Below are 16,043 nucleotides of genomic sequence, written 5' to 3'. Positions count from 1 at the left end.
CCGTCCTGATTGTTAATTTTAACCAGCTTGACTGGCGTTTTTCTCTAAGGTTACTATTGTGGCCTTATCGCAATAGACCAATCATGTGTCACAAGGATAAGCGAGTCAAATAACTTTTTTTATACTGTTCTCGTTAGCCTTGTGCATAGAATATCAACATAAACGGTACGATTTCTTCTACAGCTGCACATATTAATTAAGCAAACGCTTTTATGTTAATGTTACATTTTTGTTGTTATTTTGTTTCTATATTTAAAACTAATGTCGGGTTAATCAATATCAGGGTATTAGGTCAGTTGCAATTCTAAAAGTTCAAATGCACACCCAAATAATAGTGCATCCGAATAAAATGCGTGCAGAACTTCAATATCTAATGATCTACCACATTTGATTATTTTTAAAGTGGCATAAGATAGCACAGAGTTGTTTGAATTATTTGTATCACAATTTAAAGTAGTAAAAGCATCACCTAAACCTGAACTGTCTCTTACCAGTCGTACATAAATTAAGCTTGTTCATACAAGCTTGGTCAAAGAAGAAAGTCTGGAACGCTTTGCTGATGGTTACGATAAATTTTATGTTTCAATTCTGATATTACTTATGTGGTATTACTTACAGATATTACTTCTCAAACGTAATTTATATGTAAGAAAACCGCATAAATCTCACATGTATTCAAGTCTTAAAACATGAGTTTTACATTGGTGATATTTTTTATACATGCATGCTTAGATTTTTACTTTTTGTTATAACTTGTTCTAAGTTTTGTGTATCTAATTTTACTAGTTGATCTTTACCTGTGATGATACCAATGACAAATTTTTTTAATTAATTATTAATTAAGCAATATGGCGTGTAATTAGTAATTAGCGCCTCCATATATAAAAGTTTTGTTGCCATGGCAATAGCTCATTTATACACTTCATTTTCAACTACACTATTCTTATAGTTTGCCAGAGTTATAAAAAGCTGAGAGAATCTTACATGTTATTATTCTAATTACCTTACTCAATAACAACAACAATAACTCCATTGTACTTACCTTTTGCTCCTTAAACAGTAACAATCAGGGCTTCGTTAGTTGAAGTTTGCTGATCAATCTTTTAGTCATGTTTGTTATTAAACACAGTTACTGTTCATGAAGTTTCAAGTTTTGGCAAAAATATATATTATATATTATATTATTGTTATTATATTATTTTTGATATATTATATAGCAAAAATTTATATTTTGATTATTAGCATTTTAATGTAGCGAACGTTAGGATATTTTGCCTGTGTCAATCAAACAGCCACAAATAGTCAAATCCAGATTTACAATCATCACTATATACAAATCTCTGGCATAGGGCTTGAAAATTGAGCAAATATTTGTCTTGGTATACAAAGCATTTTGCAACATCTAAAGCTTTTTGTTTCATAAGTAAATCTAAAAAAGCTGGTAAATGTTAAAAAGAATAAAAACTAGTGAAAAAAATGTACAAATTAAAATAAATTTAACTAGGTCTACTTTAAGTTAATGTAAATTAGAGTAAGTCACATGGCTTATTTGTCTCACTCCCTCTGCTTTTGAACCAACACATTGCTGAATCTCCCTCTTCCTTTCACTGTATCTAAAGTGAAGTAGAAGTAAGGCCTATTTACTGATTATTAATTTAATACACATAATATAGCTTTTAACATTGATTATTTTTAGATTTTACACGTGGTGAGTTTGTTTTAATACTGTTATTGAATGATACATTTTATTATATATCTCTGCTGCGTTGGCAACTACTGAAGTAGATTTCTCCTTCAGCAAAATTCCAATTCAATTATTCAAGCCCAACTCTGAAAAATTCCCACTCATTTGAAAAATTAACTACTGTTAAACACTTCTGACTTAATGTTGATTTCAACTTTCGGTTGCCAACAATGAAATGCGCAAATGAGAAGACATGTTCTTCCATGTGCGAAAATGAGAATGACATGGAAAATTCATTTTTAAGCTCTGTTTTGAACTGCGCATGCCAGTCAGACCAGTTCCATTGTTATCGGGAAGGGTACTTGGTTGACCAGCATTATTCCACCGGAATGTGCCATAGATTGTTCCTGATCATAGAAAACTCTTGCTCTTTTGTGATAAAGATTGTATGCCTATCAGAGGGTATTTTAACATCCACACAGATCACAGTTTTGAGCTATTCATGAGGCCAGCTCTTCACTCGGATAGTTGAATCATCCGTTTGCACACCTACAGTAGTCTCATTGCATGTGATCTGTTAATCTTAATAATCTGTTTCAAAGGTTTACAAAACTAACTGATTTCATGATGATATCATGAAGAGCCACTGCTACAAGGGAACACAGTAAACTCTGCAACACCCAGACAAATATACACTCTGCAACTCTCAATCATGTGTCTGTCTTTGAAACTGTTCTTTCTGACATCCATGTAACATCAGGGCTGCTGAAACCAGCCAAAATGTCGACTTCAGTTGCAAAGTTGACAATCTTATAAGTATTTCTGTAACTTCAATCATACCATCAACAGAAACGGCCCTTCTGGTGTATTGAAGGCACTATGCATTAATAACGTTCGCTGACCATCACTTGTCATCAATTCTATTTTTACACAGAAGTTTTAAACTCTTTCGATAAGTTTGATTAAATGCAATGTCATGGAAATATGGTTACTGATTGTCATCTGATCAAATACTCAAAACTCCCAGCTGTCTTCATTGCCAGCAGGATAGACTTGCTCCAGAATTACACATGCCTTATGATAAGATCTTTCTACACTACATTAATATAAGCAGCCAGATAAAATCAGTGTAAAACTTGATACGCCTCATACTTGCCGTCATAAGGTCAGCACAACAAAAATAAATGTCATAGAGCTCAAAGAATAAAATGTGTTGTTTTTCTAAACTCTTGTTAACTGCGATTGCTCTAAAGAGTTCTTGGTCCTTGTCAAGATAGAAAAGTGGTCTGCGACTTTGATGTGTCTTCCTATGCTTCAGTCTTATGACCTCAGACTCCTCGTCGCTCTGATCACCACAATCGGCACTGTATTTGAATCAAGTTTTGTGGCAACAGTTGCAGTTAGTTTAAACATGAGCCATTAAAACACAATATAGATTTACACACATGAAGCTCCCTATGAACTCCCTAACAACACGAGTTACAACCTTTGTTTGTGTACAAAGCATCATAACCTCCAAGAAATGTTTGTGTACAAAGCATCATAACCTCCAAGAAATGTTTGTGTACAAAGCATCATAACCTCCAAGAAATCTAAATACAGTTGAGAATGTATTGCAAGCAAATTTAATTACACTAAATCAATGGATAATCATTACTAGAGATTAGATGAACTAAACCTATTAATTAAAAGTTCACGATTAACGACAGGTTTTGCAGTCACAATATTTTTCATCGTTTGAAATATGTTATTTCATTGCTGACCTCCACCACAACCTTCTCTAAATGATTTCTCTGTAGAAAAACCTTTCATTGCAACAGTATTTTTTACTGTTTGCTAGCCTTGTAGTTTCACACCAAATGACCGATAGATTAGTGTTGTCAGTTGACATTTGCTCGAGACTCCTTTTGTTCATCTTGAGACAATGCGAAACATTGTACCTAAAACTTGTTCCTTTTTAGACAAGAAATTTAATTTGATTATTCTTTGGCTCTGGCTTGGATTTCTTCAAAATTCATTTTAAAAAGAGTTCTTGTGATCATAAAAGACCTGACTGAGAGGGGCATTAGATCATAAAAGACCTGACTGAGAGGGGCATTAGTCAGGGAAGCCAATAAAGTTTTGTTATGGATGGACTATCTAGAGATCACAATAGAGCACTTACCTCTGTGCCCAAGGTTGGTTGTCCATCATGTTTGTGTACATGTAGTCTCAGTTACCAGGTACTTCATATGTTTTTAGGCTAAGAATTTTCTACATTCATGCATTTTCAAACGGAAATAATTGAAAAAATTTTAGACTGATCTCGAAGTAATCTTTAGCATAAGACATTCAGTTTTGGGTATCGGTACCCAGTTCTGTTTTGCAGAAAAAAATTTAGGTTAAAAATGTAACAAATATTAAAATAAACAGTGAGGCAATATGTTTAACGTTAAACTAAGAGAGAGTAAATTGCGCTGCGTCTCTCTATCAACACTCTCTCTATCAGCACCCTCTCTATCAACACTCTTTCTCTCTATCAACACTCTCTCTATCAACACTCTCTCTATCAACACTCTATCAACTCTCTCTCTATCAACATTCTCTCTATCAACTCTCTCTCTATCAACACTCTCTCTATCAACACTCTCTCTATCAACACTCTCTATCAACACTCTCTCTATCAACACTCTCTCTATCAACACTCTCTCTATCAACACTCTCTCTATCAACACTCTCTCTATCAACACTCTCTCTATCAACACTCTCTCTATCAACACACTCTCTCTATCAACACTCTCTCTATCGACACTCTCTCTATCGACACTCTCTCTATCGACACTCTCTCTATCGACACTCTCTCTATCGACACTCTCTCTATCGACACTCTCTCTATCAACACTCTCTCTATCAACACTCTCTCTCATTCAATTCTCTCTCTATCGACACTCTCTATCGGCACTCTCTATCGACACTCTCTATCGGCACTCTCTATCGACACTCTCTATCGACACTCTCTATCAACACTCTTTATCAACATTTGTATATCTAGGAACCATCAATCTCTTTCTTTGAGGTAAAGTCGTAATAGTCACCTCGTTTGTTCATTAATTTGGTTGTTTTTAAGCATCTCCATGTAATGTGTTTGTTTCATCGCCATGTGCAGCCAATTATCTGCGGTATTTATTCCGGAGTTTTTTTTATGTTTTCTTTGTAGAATGACTTGAGGAATCCTAGCATATTTTTGTAGGATTGTTTGGTCTAACAGAAAACATGTATTTAACTGAATAAGGCTCATATGTAGAGGTTCCGATATGTTAAACACTACCGATATAAACACTTTCCTAAAAATCATAAGGACATCTAATATAAACTGTGAGGCAATTTGCCTACAAACAGTAATTCTGTTATAATGTTTAGAAACTGCAGATGAGTCTTATGATATCACAGCTCAGAGGTAGATTTGAGCGATCAGAAGTCATGTTTTTTGACTACAGATAACATAATATAACCTACAACAGCAGGTTGTAGCAGGTTCACTTTGATTGTCTCTTTAGTGGTGGCTCCAATTCCTAGGATAAAAACAATGAATCCCGTTTAGCTAATCTTCGATTTCCTTGAATTTACCAAGAGGAGATAACTCTCCAAGATTCAGAATTTTAGAGAGTTATTTTTATTCAAGCTAAGCTTCATCTGTTATATGTGTTGCTATGTGTATCTAGTAATTTTCTATATATGCTATATGTATCGAGTAATTAGCTATCTATGCTATATTTATTTGTTTGCTAGTCAACACTGAGCACCGTTCAAGAGGCTGAGGGCTCATCAGAACTCGTTACCCCGTCCTTCTCGCAATACACACTCTACTTTGCTGTCGTACCGGTCGTCACTTTGTTGATCGTTGCTCTTGTCGCTCTTTTGGTAAGTTCCTGCAGACGTATTGAGCTTGGGGAGGGATTAGGGAGGTTACTGTAGCCCTAGTCTATCACTGGGTTTCCATGCTTTGAATTGATTTGGAGTTGACCGCTTTGCATCTTACCTTTCCAACAATTCAGGTTGCACTTCATCGATTGTTCTTAGACTAGCGATGTACTCCTCAAAATAGAAATTATTAAAGTAGACTCACTTTCAGTTCATGGTCACTAAACAATTCACATTTCGTACAATTGTCACACTATCTCAGTCATGATTCCTGCTGAGTATTTTCTTTTTGTTTTCTTTATTTTTGTCTATATTACAAAACAGTAAGAGAATTTACTACTTACTATACAGTTATTACTTCAGAGGTCAGAGGTCACATGAATGATAGTCTTTTTTATGATGATGAGTTTTATATTGAATTGAATAGGACAAAAGCCTTTATTTGAAAACAAGATGAAAGAGTGATCTACATACCGTAAAACCTGTATTTGAACGCCACCTTTATTTGAAAAGTTTTGCTTTGCTAAAAAATTATTTGGACACTAATATTGACTAGCTTAACTGTGCAGATGACGGGTTGAGGTCAGAAAACACCGTGGAAGCGATGGAACAGTCAGAAGGTTTCACGGAAGGTTTCAGAAGGAAGGTTTCAATAAAGGTTTCACGATAGATACATTAGTCAAAACAAATAAATACATCACAGGATGTTGTAACCACAAACTATAATAAAATAATGTACATAAAAAAGTAATTACCTCATCATTGTCATATGAACAATCTGTCATAGGCAATAGTAGTTGGAAAAGTAGTGTGATGAAACGCGCTGAACTTTTTTGCCTCCACTGGAGAGAGCTTTTTACTGGGTATTATCGATTCGAAACCATCTGCAGTGAGCATTTCTGTCCGTCGAATTCTAGATAGTCTCACTGCGAATGCCTTCACACAGATTTTACCGTTTCTATGACCCAGGAAACCCACTACATGTAGTCCGGTGTGTGGCAGTAGCTGGACTGTTCGTGTTTTGTGTTTCTGATCTACTAGCAATTTTAATCATACAGTTGTTGTATATTATCATTCAGTATCTCCTTGCAAGCCTTATTGTCTATAGTAAAGCCTTATTGTCTATAGTAAAGCCGTATTGTCTATAGTAAAGCCTTATTGTCTATAGTAAAGCCTTATTGTCTATAGTAAAGCCTTATTGTCTATAGTAGTCTTATTGTCTATAGTAAAGCCTTATTGTTTATAGTAAAGCTTTATTGTCTATAGTAAAGCCTTATTGTCTATAGTAAAGCCTTATTGTCTATAGTAAAGCCTTATTGTCTATAGTAACGCCTTATTGTCTATAGTAAAGCCTTATTGTCTATAGTAAAGCCTTATTGTCTATAGTAAAGCCTGATTGTCTATGGTAAAGCCTTATTGTCTATAGTAAAGCCTTATTGTCTATAGTAAAGCCTTATTGTCTATAGTAAAGCCTTATTGTCTATAATAAAGCCTTATTGTCTATAGTAAAGCCTTATTGTCTCTAGTAAAGCCTTATTGTCTATAGTAAAGCCTTATTGTCTATAATAAAGCCTTATTGTCTATAGTAAAGCCTTATTGTCTTTAGTAAAGCCTTATTGTCTATTATAGTAAAGCCTTATTGTCTATAGTAAAGCCTTATTGTCTATAGTAAAGCCTTATTGTTTATAGTAAAGCCTTATTGTCTATAGTAAAGCCTTATTGTCTATAGTAAAGCCTGATTGTCTATGGTAAAGCCGTATTGTCTATAGTAAAGCCTTATTGTCTATAGTAAAGCCTTATTGTCTGTAGTAAAGTCTTATTGTCTATAGTAAAGCCTTATTGTCTTTAGTAAAGCCTTATTGTTTATAGTAAAGCCTTATTGTCTATAGTGAAGCCTGATTGTCTATAGTGAAGCCTGATTGTCTATGGTAAAGCCTTATTGTCTATAGTAAAGCCTTATTGTCTATAGTACAGCCTTATTGTCCATAGTAAAGCAGTATTGTCTATAGTAAAGCCTTATTGGCATATAGTAAAGCCTTATTGTCTATAGTAAAGTCTTATTGTCTATAGTAAAGCCTTATTGTCTATAGTAAAGCCTTATTGTCTATAGTAAAGCCTTATTGTCTATAGTAAAGCCTTATTGTCTATAGTAAAGCATCGTATAACAAGAGAATTTGATCGTTTGTCTTTAATTAAATAGATCTTAGTAAATTTTACTGTCCCTAATTACAATAAATGTGTTTTACCAACTTCACTGAGCAGATAACTCCTTGAATATACATGTACATGGTAAGATGAGGACCTTGTTGCGCGCAAAGTTTGCCCAAAATAGGATTGAACATTTACTATAAAATGTTTTTGAATTCTCTGTATCTAATGAAATTACACCATGAGTTCATGTGTGGTTACATATTGTTTAGTAGAAAAGACAGTTTGAGCTTTTTTACAAAGTAATTGCATGCATTGGTATGGAAAGGGAAATTTTCATCATTTACATAAAAGGAAAATTGCATTATCAAGTTGGACCATTTACAAATGAGCTGCCTTTTTGACCAATCACTGGTGTAGTCATAGATATATAAACCTTTTATATATCTATGGTTTATATATCTATGGTTTATATATCTATGGTTTATATATCTATGGGTTTAGCGCTCTCTTCTAATAAGGTACACCAACTATGCAGAGTTTTATTGTGGAGCTTGTTTAAATACAAGGCTATTTGTACTGTGTATTACCTAATATAACTCTGACATGTCATATGACAGTGTCGACGTCGAGCACTCCGATCAGGACAGTGTTGTAATAAACTGGGTTCAATGAAGATTCCTCTGATCAGAGGGAACGTTGAATATAGGAATATCTATACTTGATCGGTTTATTTTTATTATCTGCTAAAATGACAGCGTGGCCATATTTACAAGTCCATTGAAGCCTTTTTTCTGCAGGTTCATCTGGTCGTACGCAAATATCGAGCAGCATATGCCCATCGGCTTATGCCCACCTTTCAATTTCACTCAGACGAAGTTGGCTGGGAATCTGATCTGCTCGACGATACGGACCCACCATTTGTTAGAGATAACCAGCGACCAATCGTTAGAGGAACATTAAACATAGATGGTAGCGGAGGGTCGGATCGAAATGCTTTAGCGATCTGACTCGACCAAGGGAGGCAACTCTCACACCGAGACATTATAAATGTCCTTTTTATATTCTTTTACATGAAAATGAAAATCTCAAATTCTCCTTTTTATTGCTCTTTCACATTTCTCTCACAAAATCTCACCAATTGCTACAGTATTGTGTTGTTTGAATTGGCCATGTTATTTCTTGCTTTTATCTATGTTTGCCATCAATGAGTTTTATTTCTAGACAAAATCTTACTCTATACCATTTCAAGATGTTTACCTACAGTCTATGGACATATGTAGTCTCTAGTCACTGAGATATCTCTGTAGTTGGCCTCTCAGTTTTACAATACTAATATCGCCTACTAGACATTCTCTCATTCCATTGACATCGAATATGCTGCCAGTCTGATGAATGATTTTTTACTAACTAGATTGCATCTTTAACTAAAAGTGCTGAATAATAGAAAATTCTGAGCTACATTGCACTGCGTGACTTTAGAGTAAATGTATTTCACTTGACCTTGACATTGCATTATTTTTCATAGAATGGTTGTTTGCTTCCTTTCTTAAGCAAACAGTAGGACAGTACAACAAAACAACAAAATGAATATTGTGAATGACCTTTTGTTACTGGTTATTTCCTACTATTGTTAAACACGCTGCAGCCTGGACTTATGGGTAATAGATCCATCTTGCAGCCCATTTCTGTGAGATATTGGAAAGGTAGCTTCTCTGGAATAATAAAGTTAGTTCTTTGCAATGCCTGAGTTTCTATCTAATAACTTCAAGGAATGCATCTATACTACAGTCAGGCGAAAAGGTACTGATGTCTGAGTGCAGTTCTAACATGTAAACCATGTTGTATAACCGTTTTTAGATTATGATTCTGAGTTCAAATAATATTTTATTACAATAATTTCAAAGTGCATCTGCCATATCAGATGAGAAAAGAATACATAGAGTGAGCTGACAGGGACAATATTGAAAGAGTAATATGGTCATACTAACCACCAGTACTAGCGACTAAAAACAAACTGCACTCAGATTATGAGAGCAGCAATTGTGGCAGCCTAACTTATGACTGTTGGATAAGATCTATCCAAGTACACCTTGTGGATGTGTCATAGTTATGGTTGCCTGACTGTTATCCAGTCAAAGATTCTGTTCCAGAAGCCCTTGGCAGGTTCCCATTGATGGATACCATCAGCCACAGCTACAACATAGTATGATGTGAGGGGTTGTGCAGGTGATAGAGAAACTAGAAGATTAATAGAGTATTAATGCGTGCATGAAATGATCAACCATTGTAAAACTATCGGCTTCAGAAAAATGAAACCTTGCAAGTTCAGATTAATCTCAAATATTTTTACCTTTTTATCCAAATATCTAAAAGGCAACCTTACTAGGGCACAATAATTATAAAATGAGTCGCTTTCCGTACATACAAATATACCCAACTTGTTTAGAGCTCATCTGATAAAAATCTACGAATTAGTATCAGCTCTGCCATTCCCTCAATACTTCATAGCAAATGTTGAGGTTTTTCACTCCGGAATGACAAAGAGGTAAAAAAATAAACGGCAGTAGCCGCAGCCTAAACTGCAAGACTCTTGCTAGAAAGTAAGGAGCTTACCAGCAAAAGTATAGCTAGCCGTGGACTGTCGGTAGGGAGAGCTGCCGGCATCAGTAGGTAGAGAGTCTGTCCATGGCACATCCTCAGGCTGAACATCCTTGGCAAACTGCAAAGAGCCACAGAATGTTGAAACAAAATCAGTGAATGATAACAGCGGCAATTATTATTCGACCTTGTCTGCTGTGAATACACAATATGATACAAGCTTATGCTTACAGCTTTAATTTCACGAACTGATGACTCCTTACTATAATAAGAACTGTGTATGTCTGTCCGTCCAAAGCCACCCTAAGAGCTTTATGAAAAAAACAGATTGCACTGCATGAGACTCCAACCCGGTTACTCAGATTCAAAGCCAAGTGCACTGCCACTGCACCACCCGATCACCTTTCCATATACGTGTCTATATTACATACATATTACATACAATGATCTTTTATGGCACACAGGCCTGCCAGCGTACTAGCATTTAACAATAATAATTTGTCTGCTTTCATTACTTTCGTTTCAGAAAACATCATTTTCAATTTTCAACACACTTATATTTGTGGTGGTCTGTCTATAAACTATTTGATAAACAGGAATTGAGAGGTTGTAAAAATTAAATTATCACTAACCAATCCAAATGATTGTGGACTGATGAAGCTCCAGGCTTTCCCTCCGTTCTGTGACAGCATATACGTCCCAGTGCGACTCACGCCAAAGACATAATTCTTCTCAGTGTTGAATCCTATCAGGTTCCAGAGCCTCTCATCCATAGCTAGATAGAAGAGTTCAGAATTACTAACACATCACCTATACAGTGGTATCCTCTCAGTTGATGGTAGAATTACTAACGCAAACATGCCTGAATAATATGAACCAAACTATCTTTCCTGAAAAGACAAGCATGTATATTTTTGAGTGAGCGGTAGCATTACTGAGGGATCCCATATTTGACAGCAAAATGACTAACATGTCAATATTTACATGGTAAGTCTTGGTAATGACTAACATGTCAATATTTACATGGCAAGTCTTGGTAATGACTAACATGTCAATATTTACATGGTAAGTCTTGGTAATGACTAACATGTCTATATTTACATGGTAAGTCTCTGTAATGACTAGCATGTCAATATTTACATGGTAAGTCTTGGTAATGACTAACATGTCAATATTTCCATGGTCAAGTCTTGGTAATGACTAACATGTCAATATTTACATAATACAGCGCACCCTCAAAATACGATTTTGATTTGTTCCAAGGTTGGTATCATATGGTGAAAGATTTGTGTGTAGGGGTATAGAAACCATAGTAATGATATAATGCCGCTGTCCCCTGGTAAAAATCGTCAAAATTTTATGTAAGTGCTGTACATATTAAAAATTAATAACAAAATATTATGTTAACTTTAGTAACTATATTTACCTACAGTAACTTTATTGTATTTAGTGGTTATGATCTGCAATAAAATGGAACATTATAATGTATCATAGGGAGTTCTTCCTTTCAAGAAAGACGTATGTATAACATCAACTTTGAAATCGCCTCAAATAAGTTTAACTTACTACGCATGCACACACACGCACACAGACAGGTTTTAGTATGTATTTTCAATTATTTACTGAATTTCAACTTTTTATACCTGAAATTTTATCACCTATCAGTTTCTGTCTTCGCTTTCACTGTAACTTTCAGCAAACCTGTTTAAAACGTTTTTCAGCCTAATTCGACAAGAAAACCCGAACAATGCTGTTTTAGTAATGAAGTGAATTTTTGTTCGCAGATTAATGGAAGTTGTATGACCAGTAGACCTTGGGTACAAAAGGATTGCGACTTCAACTTTGCTACTGGTTTCATAGAAAAAATATTATCGTTTTACACACAAAAATTGCTCAATTCAGAGGAATCAGTCATCGCGTCTCTTTCCGGTGCTGTGAAAATATTTTCGGCGACCAGCATTTTATCGTCTTTCTTATTTTAACGTGAGTAATAACACCGACTGCCAAATTTGAACTCGGATAAAAAGTTTGCTGAATTTGTATAATGAAGAAAGATTCGAATGGTAAGGTGAAAAATCATCACGCTTCACTTCGTAAGGTAAAAAATCATATATCAGGGTAATCATATCCTGAGGGTGCACTGTATATCAGGGTAATCATATCCTGAGGGTGCACTGTATATCAGGGTAATCATATCCTGAGGGTGCACTGTATATCAGAGTAATCATATCCTGAGGGTGCACTGTATATCAGAGTAATCATATCCTGAGGGTGCACTGTATATCAGAGTAATCATATCCTGAGGGTGCACTGTATATCAGGGTAATCATATCCTGAGGGTGCACTGTATATCAGGGTAATCATATCCTGAGGGTGCACTGTATATCAGAGTAATCATATCCTGAGGGTGCACTGTATATCAGGGTAATCATATCCTGAGGGTGCACTGTATATCAGGGTAATCATATCCTGAGGGTGCACTGTATATCAGGGTAATCATATCCTGAGGGTGCACTGTATATCAGGGTAATCATATCCTGAGGGTGCACTGTATATCAGAGTAATCATATCCTGAGGGTGCACTGTATATCAGGGTAATCATATCCTGAGGGTGCACTGTATATCAGAGTAATCATATCCTGAGGGTGCACTGTATATCAGAGTAATCATATCCTGAGGGTGCACTGTAATTCCTGATAATGAATAACGTGTCAGTTTTAAGAAGATATTGCGAACTTAACTAGTGTATCGATAGATACACTAATAACCTGTATAGATGCATTTGCCGTTTAAAAAAGATCAAATAGTCTGCACACATCGGCTACACCATCCATGCTTACCAAATAACAAGCTAATTCAGTGAGACTTTAGCTATTACCACAGACTCACCTTTCCACAGGCCAGAGTGTAGGTCCTTGACATGGCAGTTTGAGGGCAGTTTAGTCTGAGGCTTACAATCGCAGATGAACAAATACTGAGTGGTAGCTAAGAACTGCCTCGGCGTAACCTCATACTCTGTGAAAATTGAAGGCATATATTGGCATGTTGAGAGAGAAGCCAATCAGAGTGAAAAGCAGTAATGACTATAATTTACTTCTCAACACAAACTTGAATAACAAAATAGATAAATTATTTGAATAAAAAAATCTCTAGAATTCAGAGTAAACAAACTAAGCTTGCTTAAGTCTATTCCTTTCCAATTAGTAATATCTAAATTATTATTTACTACCTGGCACCTTGGCCTCAACAGTTCGTCTCAGGGAGTCCTTGTAGCACCCATATATTTCCAGATTTACTTTTATAGATGCCGGAGAGGGAAAGTTGATCCTAGAGGTGGAACAATAACAGTATTTTAAAAGCTGTTTTGTCTGAACCACATTTTCTGCTATACAAGTGCCAAAAATTGACTGGCTAAAAGCCTGTTCTTAGCTGAGAGGTAAAAGGAATGATGACAGTAGCAATCGTCGCATTGCGCAAAAAGGTTTTTAAGAGAAACAACTTTATTCTGATCAGTAAGTTAAGTATTAAATTTCACTCTATTTATTCGTCTGTACGCAAATAGTAGCAAAGGTCAAAGACAAACCTAAATTATTATCATCATTGCTAAGCAGCTGACTACCAACTCAGCTAATAGAAAACTTCATGTATTCTGTTAGTAATGTGTTGTTACTGCTATTACTACTACTTTCATAGTCAGAGTTTTTATTCAAGACAAACTAATATTATAAGTTAATTAAAAAACAAATTCTGTTTACTAATCATATCAATTTTATTAAGCATTTGTAAAGATATCAGGTCAATCATGCTGTGCTGTCTCTTACCACCTACCTTGTCATACTGCAGGTAAAATTGTTAATGCCAGCTAAGTCCATCGCTAAGAGACATTAATTTGCTTTTATAGAACATATTGAATATCTGATAAATGACTGCAAAATTTTATAATGTTGGCATAAAAACAGCCAATTTTGTTTTAAAACTAAAACTACAGTATTGTATCAGCAGCTGTGGAATGCATAGTCAGCAGAGCTTGAAAGTTCCAGGTCAAAGATAGCAGACCATGGAAAGAAAATTCCAATTTTGCGTTGCATAAATTATGAGTTTTTAGTCATATAAGTTTTTTTAAATATCTTGTTTCATTGGCCTATGATACAACAGACAAATAGATTTGGCCAATCAGAATGCGGTGAATCTGATTATCCGATTTGTTTGTTAAAAACTCTCTGAGTAAATGATCCGTTTTGTATCTGAGGTTCCCATTTACTGAGACCAAGTCTGTTAGTTATGAGATTTCATGCACAGACTGTAAAATTCTTGTTCACAATGGAACACTCAGAGTATGATGCATCCTCAGATCTGAAGGATGAGCTCACCTGAGGTGACTGGCCCTTTTATGAACAATGATTCGAGCTCCTGATGAGTAAGGAAAGGCGACTACCTCTCCTCGGATAGGTCGTGAATTCAATCCAACAGGGCTCCAAGCAATTCCATCTCGACTTGTATAAACGGCAGCGGTGAAGTTGGCAGCTGCTGCCACATTGATAGCAACAGAAGTGATGAAGTGCATAGCTAGCAAGTCAACCTCGACATATCTCTCAGGGTGATAGCTGTCATGTGGCTGCCTGGTACCCAGAGCCACAACTGTGATGTAAACAATAACATTAATGCAATGCGCGATAACTCCAGACAGAGTATAATCGATATTTAAACAAGATAGATAAAAATATGTATTTTGTCATTTCAAGAACTTGCTGCATCCTGTTTCACCTAGTCGTTCTTGTCAAAGTAGTTGTGTTGTGACAATACAAATCTAATGCTTTATTAGGAGAAGTGCTTACACGAAGGAGGTCGGATGTCTTCGATCAACGCTCCATCTGCTAAAGGAGAGATTTTAATTTGTTCCGTTTCTATTCTATTCCTGCTGCCTAGCTTCACTCCTAGTGGTTCGATAGCCAGCCCACAATCTGCAATCAACCCTGGTGAAGTGAAGAAAGTGGCTAAGTAATATTATGAAATGGCTTCGGCAGTTGCCATTCACATAGCAATTGAAATGTTTAAAATGGCTGTGGAAATATTCAGTGAATATGGTGATTAAATCAAGAATAACTACTGAGAATTTTATACGTTCAATTTTAATCATAAATGAGTCATTTTAGGGCCTCTAACCGGAGTTTGACTGGGAGGCTATTTACGTCACTAGACTAGAACATAAATCTAGAAAGACTATTTATATGTCGTGTAAGAATACGCCGGTGGACTGCCTCCTATTACCACTTTGGATCCAGCTCCTATTTCAGTATACATCACAAAAACAAGATTCGCATAAAATACAACAAGCAAGGCTACTGCTGAACAATAGGGTAGAAGTGAGCAATTTAGTCATCTTCCAACCTCTCATCTGCCGCGGGAATTGAGATGTAAGATAGGCAGAGCACGGTGTAGCACGCATGGGTGGACTACTACCCTCGTAAGAGTTGTTTTCTCTTGCATATGATGTGTATGTGACGGTCCACGGGATCTCAATTTTACTTGTGTTGAAAGTCATATTCATGTAGGGAATTATCTCCACGAGAACAGACAACTCTATTGCTGAATAACAAGTGAGCTCGGCCACCTACAAACATGATGGTAACATTTAAAAAAAAAAAAAATGTGTACAGCACATGGTAATGTTTATCAACAAATTTTTTTCTTTGTGCAGTAATTATAGCTG

General features: G+C 35.7%; 2 protein-coding genes across 2 annotated transcripts in view; one reads left to right on the top strand and one right to left on the bottom strand.

The window, feature by feature from the left end:
* The first annotated feature begins 126 nt into the window (after window positions 1–126).
* Window positions 127–9,437, top strand: LOC137394678 (uncharacterized). Its single transcript, XM_068081435.1, has 4 exons — window positions 127–165; window positions 3,646–3,861; window positions 5,453–5,584; window positions 8,533–9,437. The coding sequence occupies exons 2-4, from the start codon at window positions 3,811–3,813 to the stop codon at window positions 8,740–8,742; spliced, it is 393 nt and encodes a 130-aa protein (XP_067937536.1). The 5' UTR covers window positions 127–165; window positions 3,646–3,810; the 3' UTR covers window positions 8,743–9,437.
* Window positions 9,438–9,835: 398 nt separating this feature from the next.
* LOC137394512 (uncharacterized) overlaps window positions 9,836–16,043 on the bottom strand; it is a 37,158-nt gene continuing 30,950 nt past the window's right edge. Inside the window, exons 31-38 of the mRNA XM_068081235.1 lie at window positions 15,722–15,944; window positions 15,169–15,306; window positions 14,704–14,971; window positions 13,563–13,660; window positions 13,223–13,348; window positions 10,966–11,108; window positions 10,349–10,454; window positions 9,836–9,928 (exon numbers count right to left, since the gene is read on the bottom strand). Coding sequence (XP_067937336.1) covers window positions 9,843–9,928; window positions 10,349–10,454; window positions 10,966–11,108; window positions 13,223–13,348; window positions 13,563–13,660; window positions 14,704–14,971; window positions 15,169–15,306; window positions 15,722–15,944 — 1,188 coding nt within the window. The 3' untranslated portion in view covers window positions 9,836–9,842. The remainder of the gene's footprint in view (window positions 9,929–10,348; window positions 10,455–10,965; window positions 11,109–13,222; window positions 13,349–13,562; window positions 13,661–14,703; window positions 14,972–15,168; window positions 15,307–15,721; window positions 15,945–16,043) is intronic.

The sequence above is a fragment of the Watersipora subatra genome, chromosome 4, assembly GCF_963576615.1.
Source record: "Watersipora subatra chromosome 4, tzWatSuba1.1, whole genome shotgun sequence".
In the NCBI taxonomy this organism is placed as follows: Eukaryota; Metazoa; Bryozoa; class Gymnolaemata; order Cheilostomatida; family Watersiporidae; genus Watersipora; species Watersipora subatra.
Note: the sequence above shows the minus strand (reverse complement) of the source record. Positions and strands in the feature narration are given on the sequence as shown.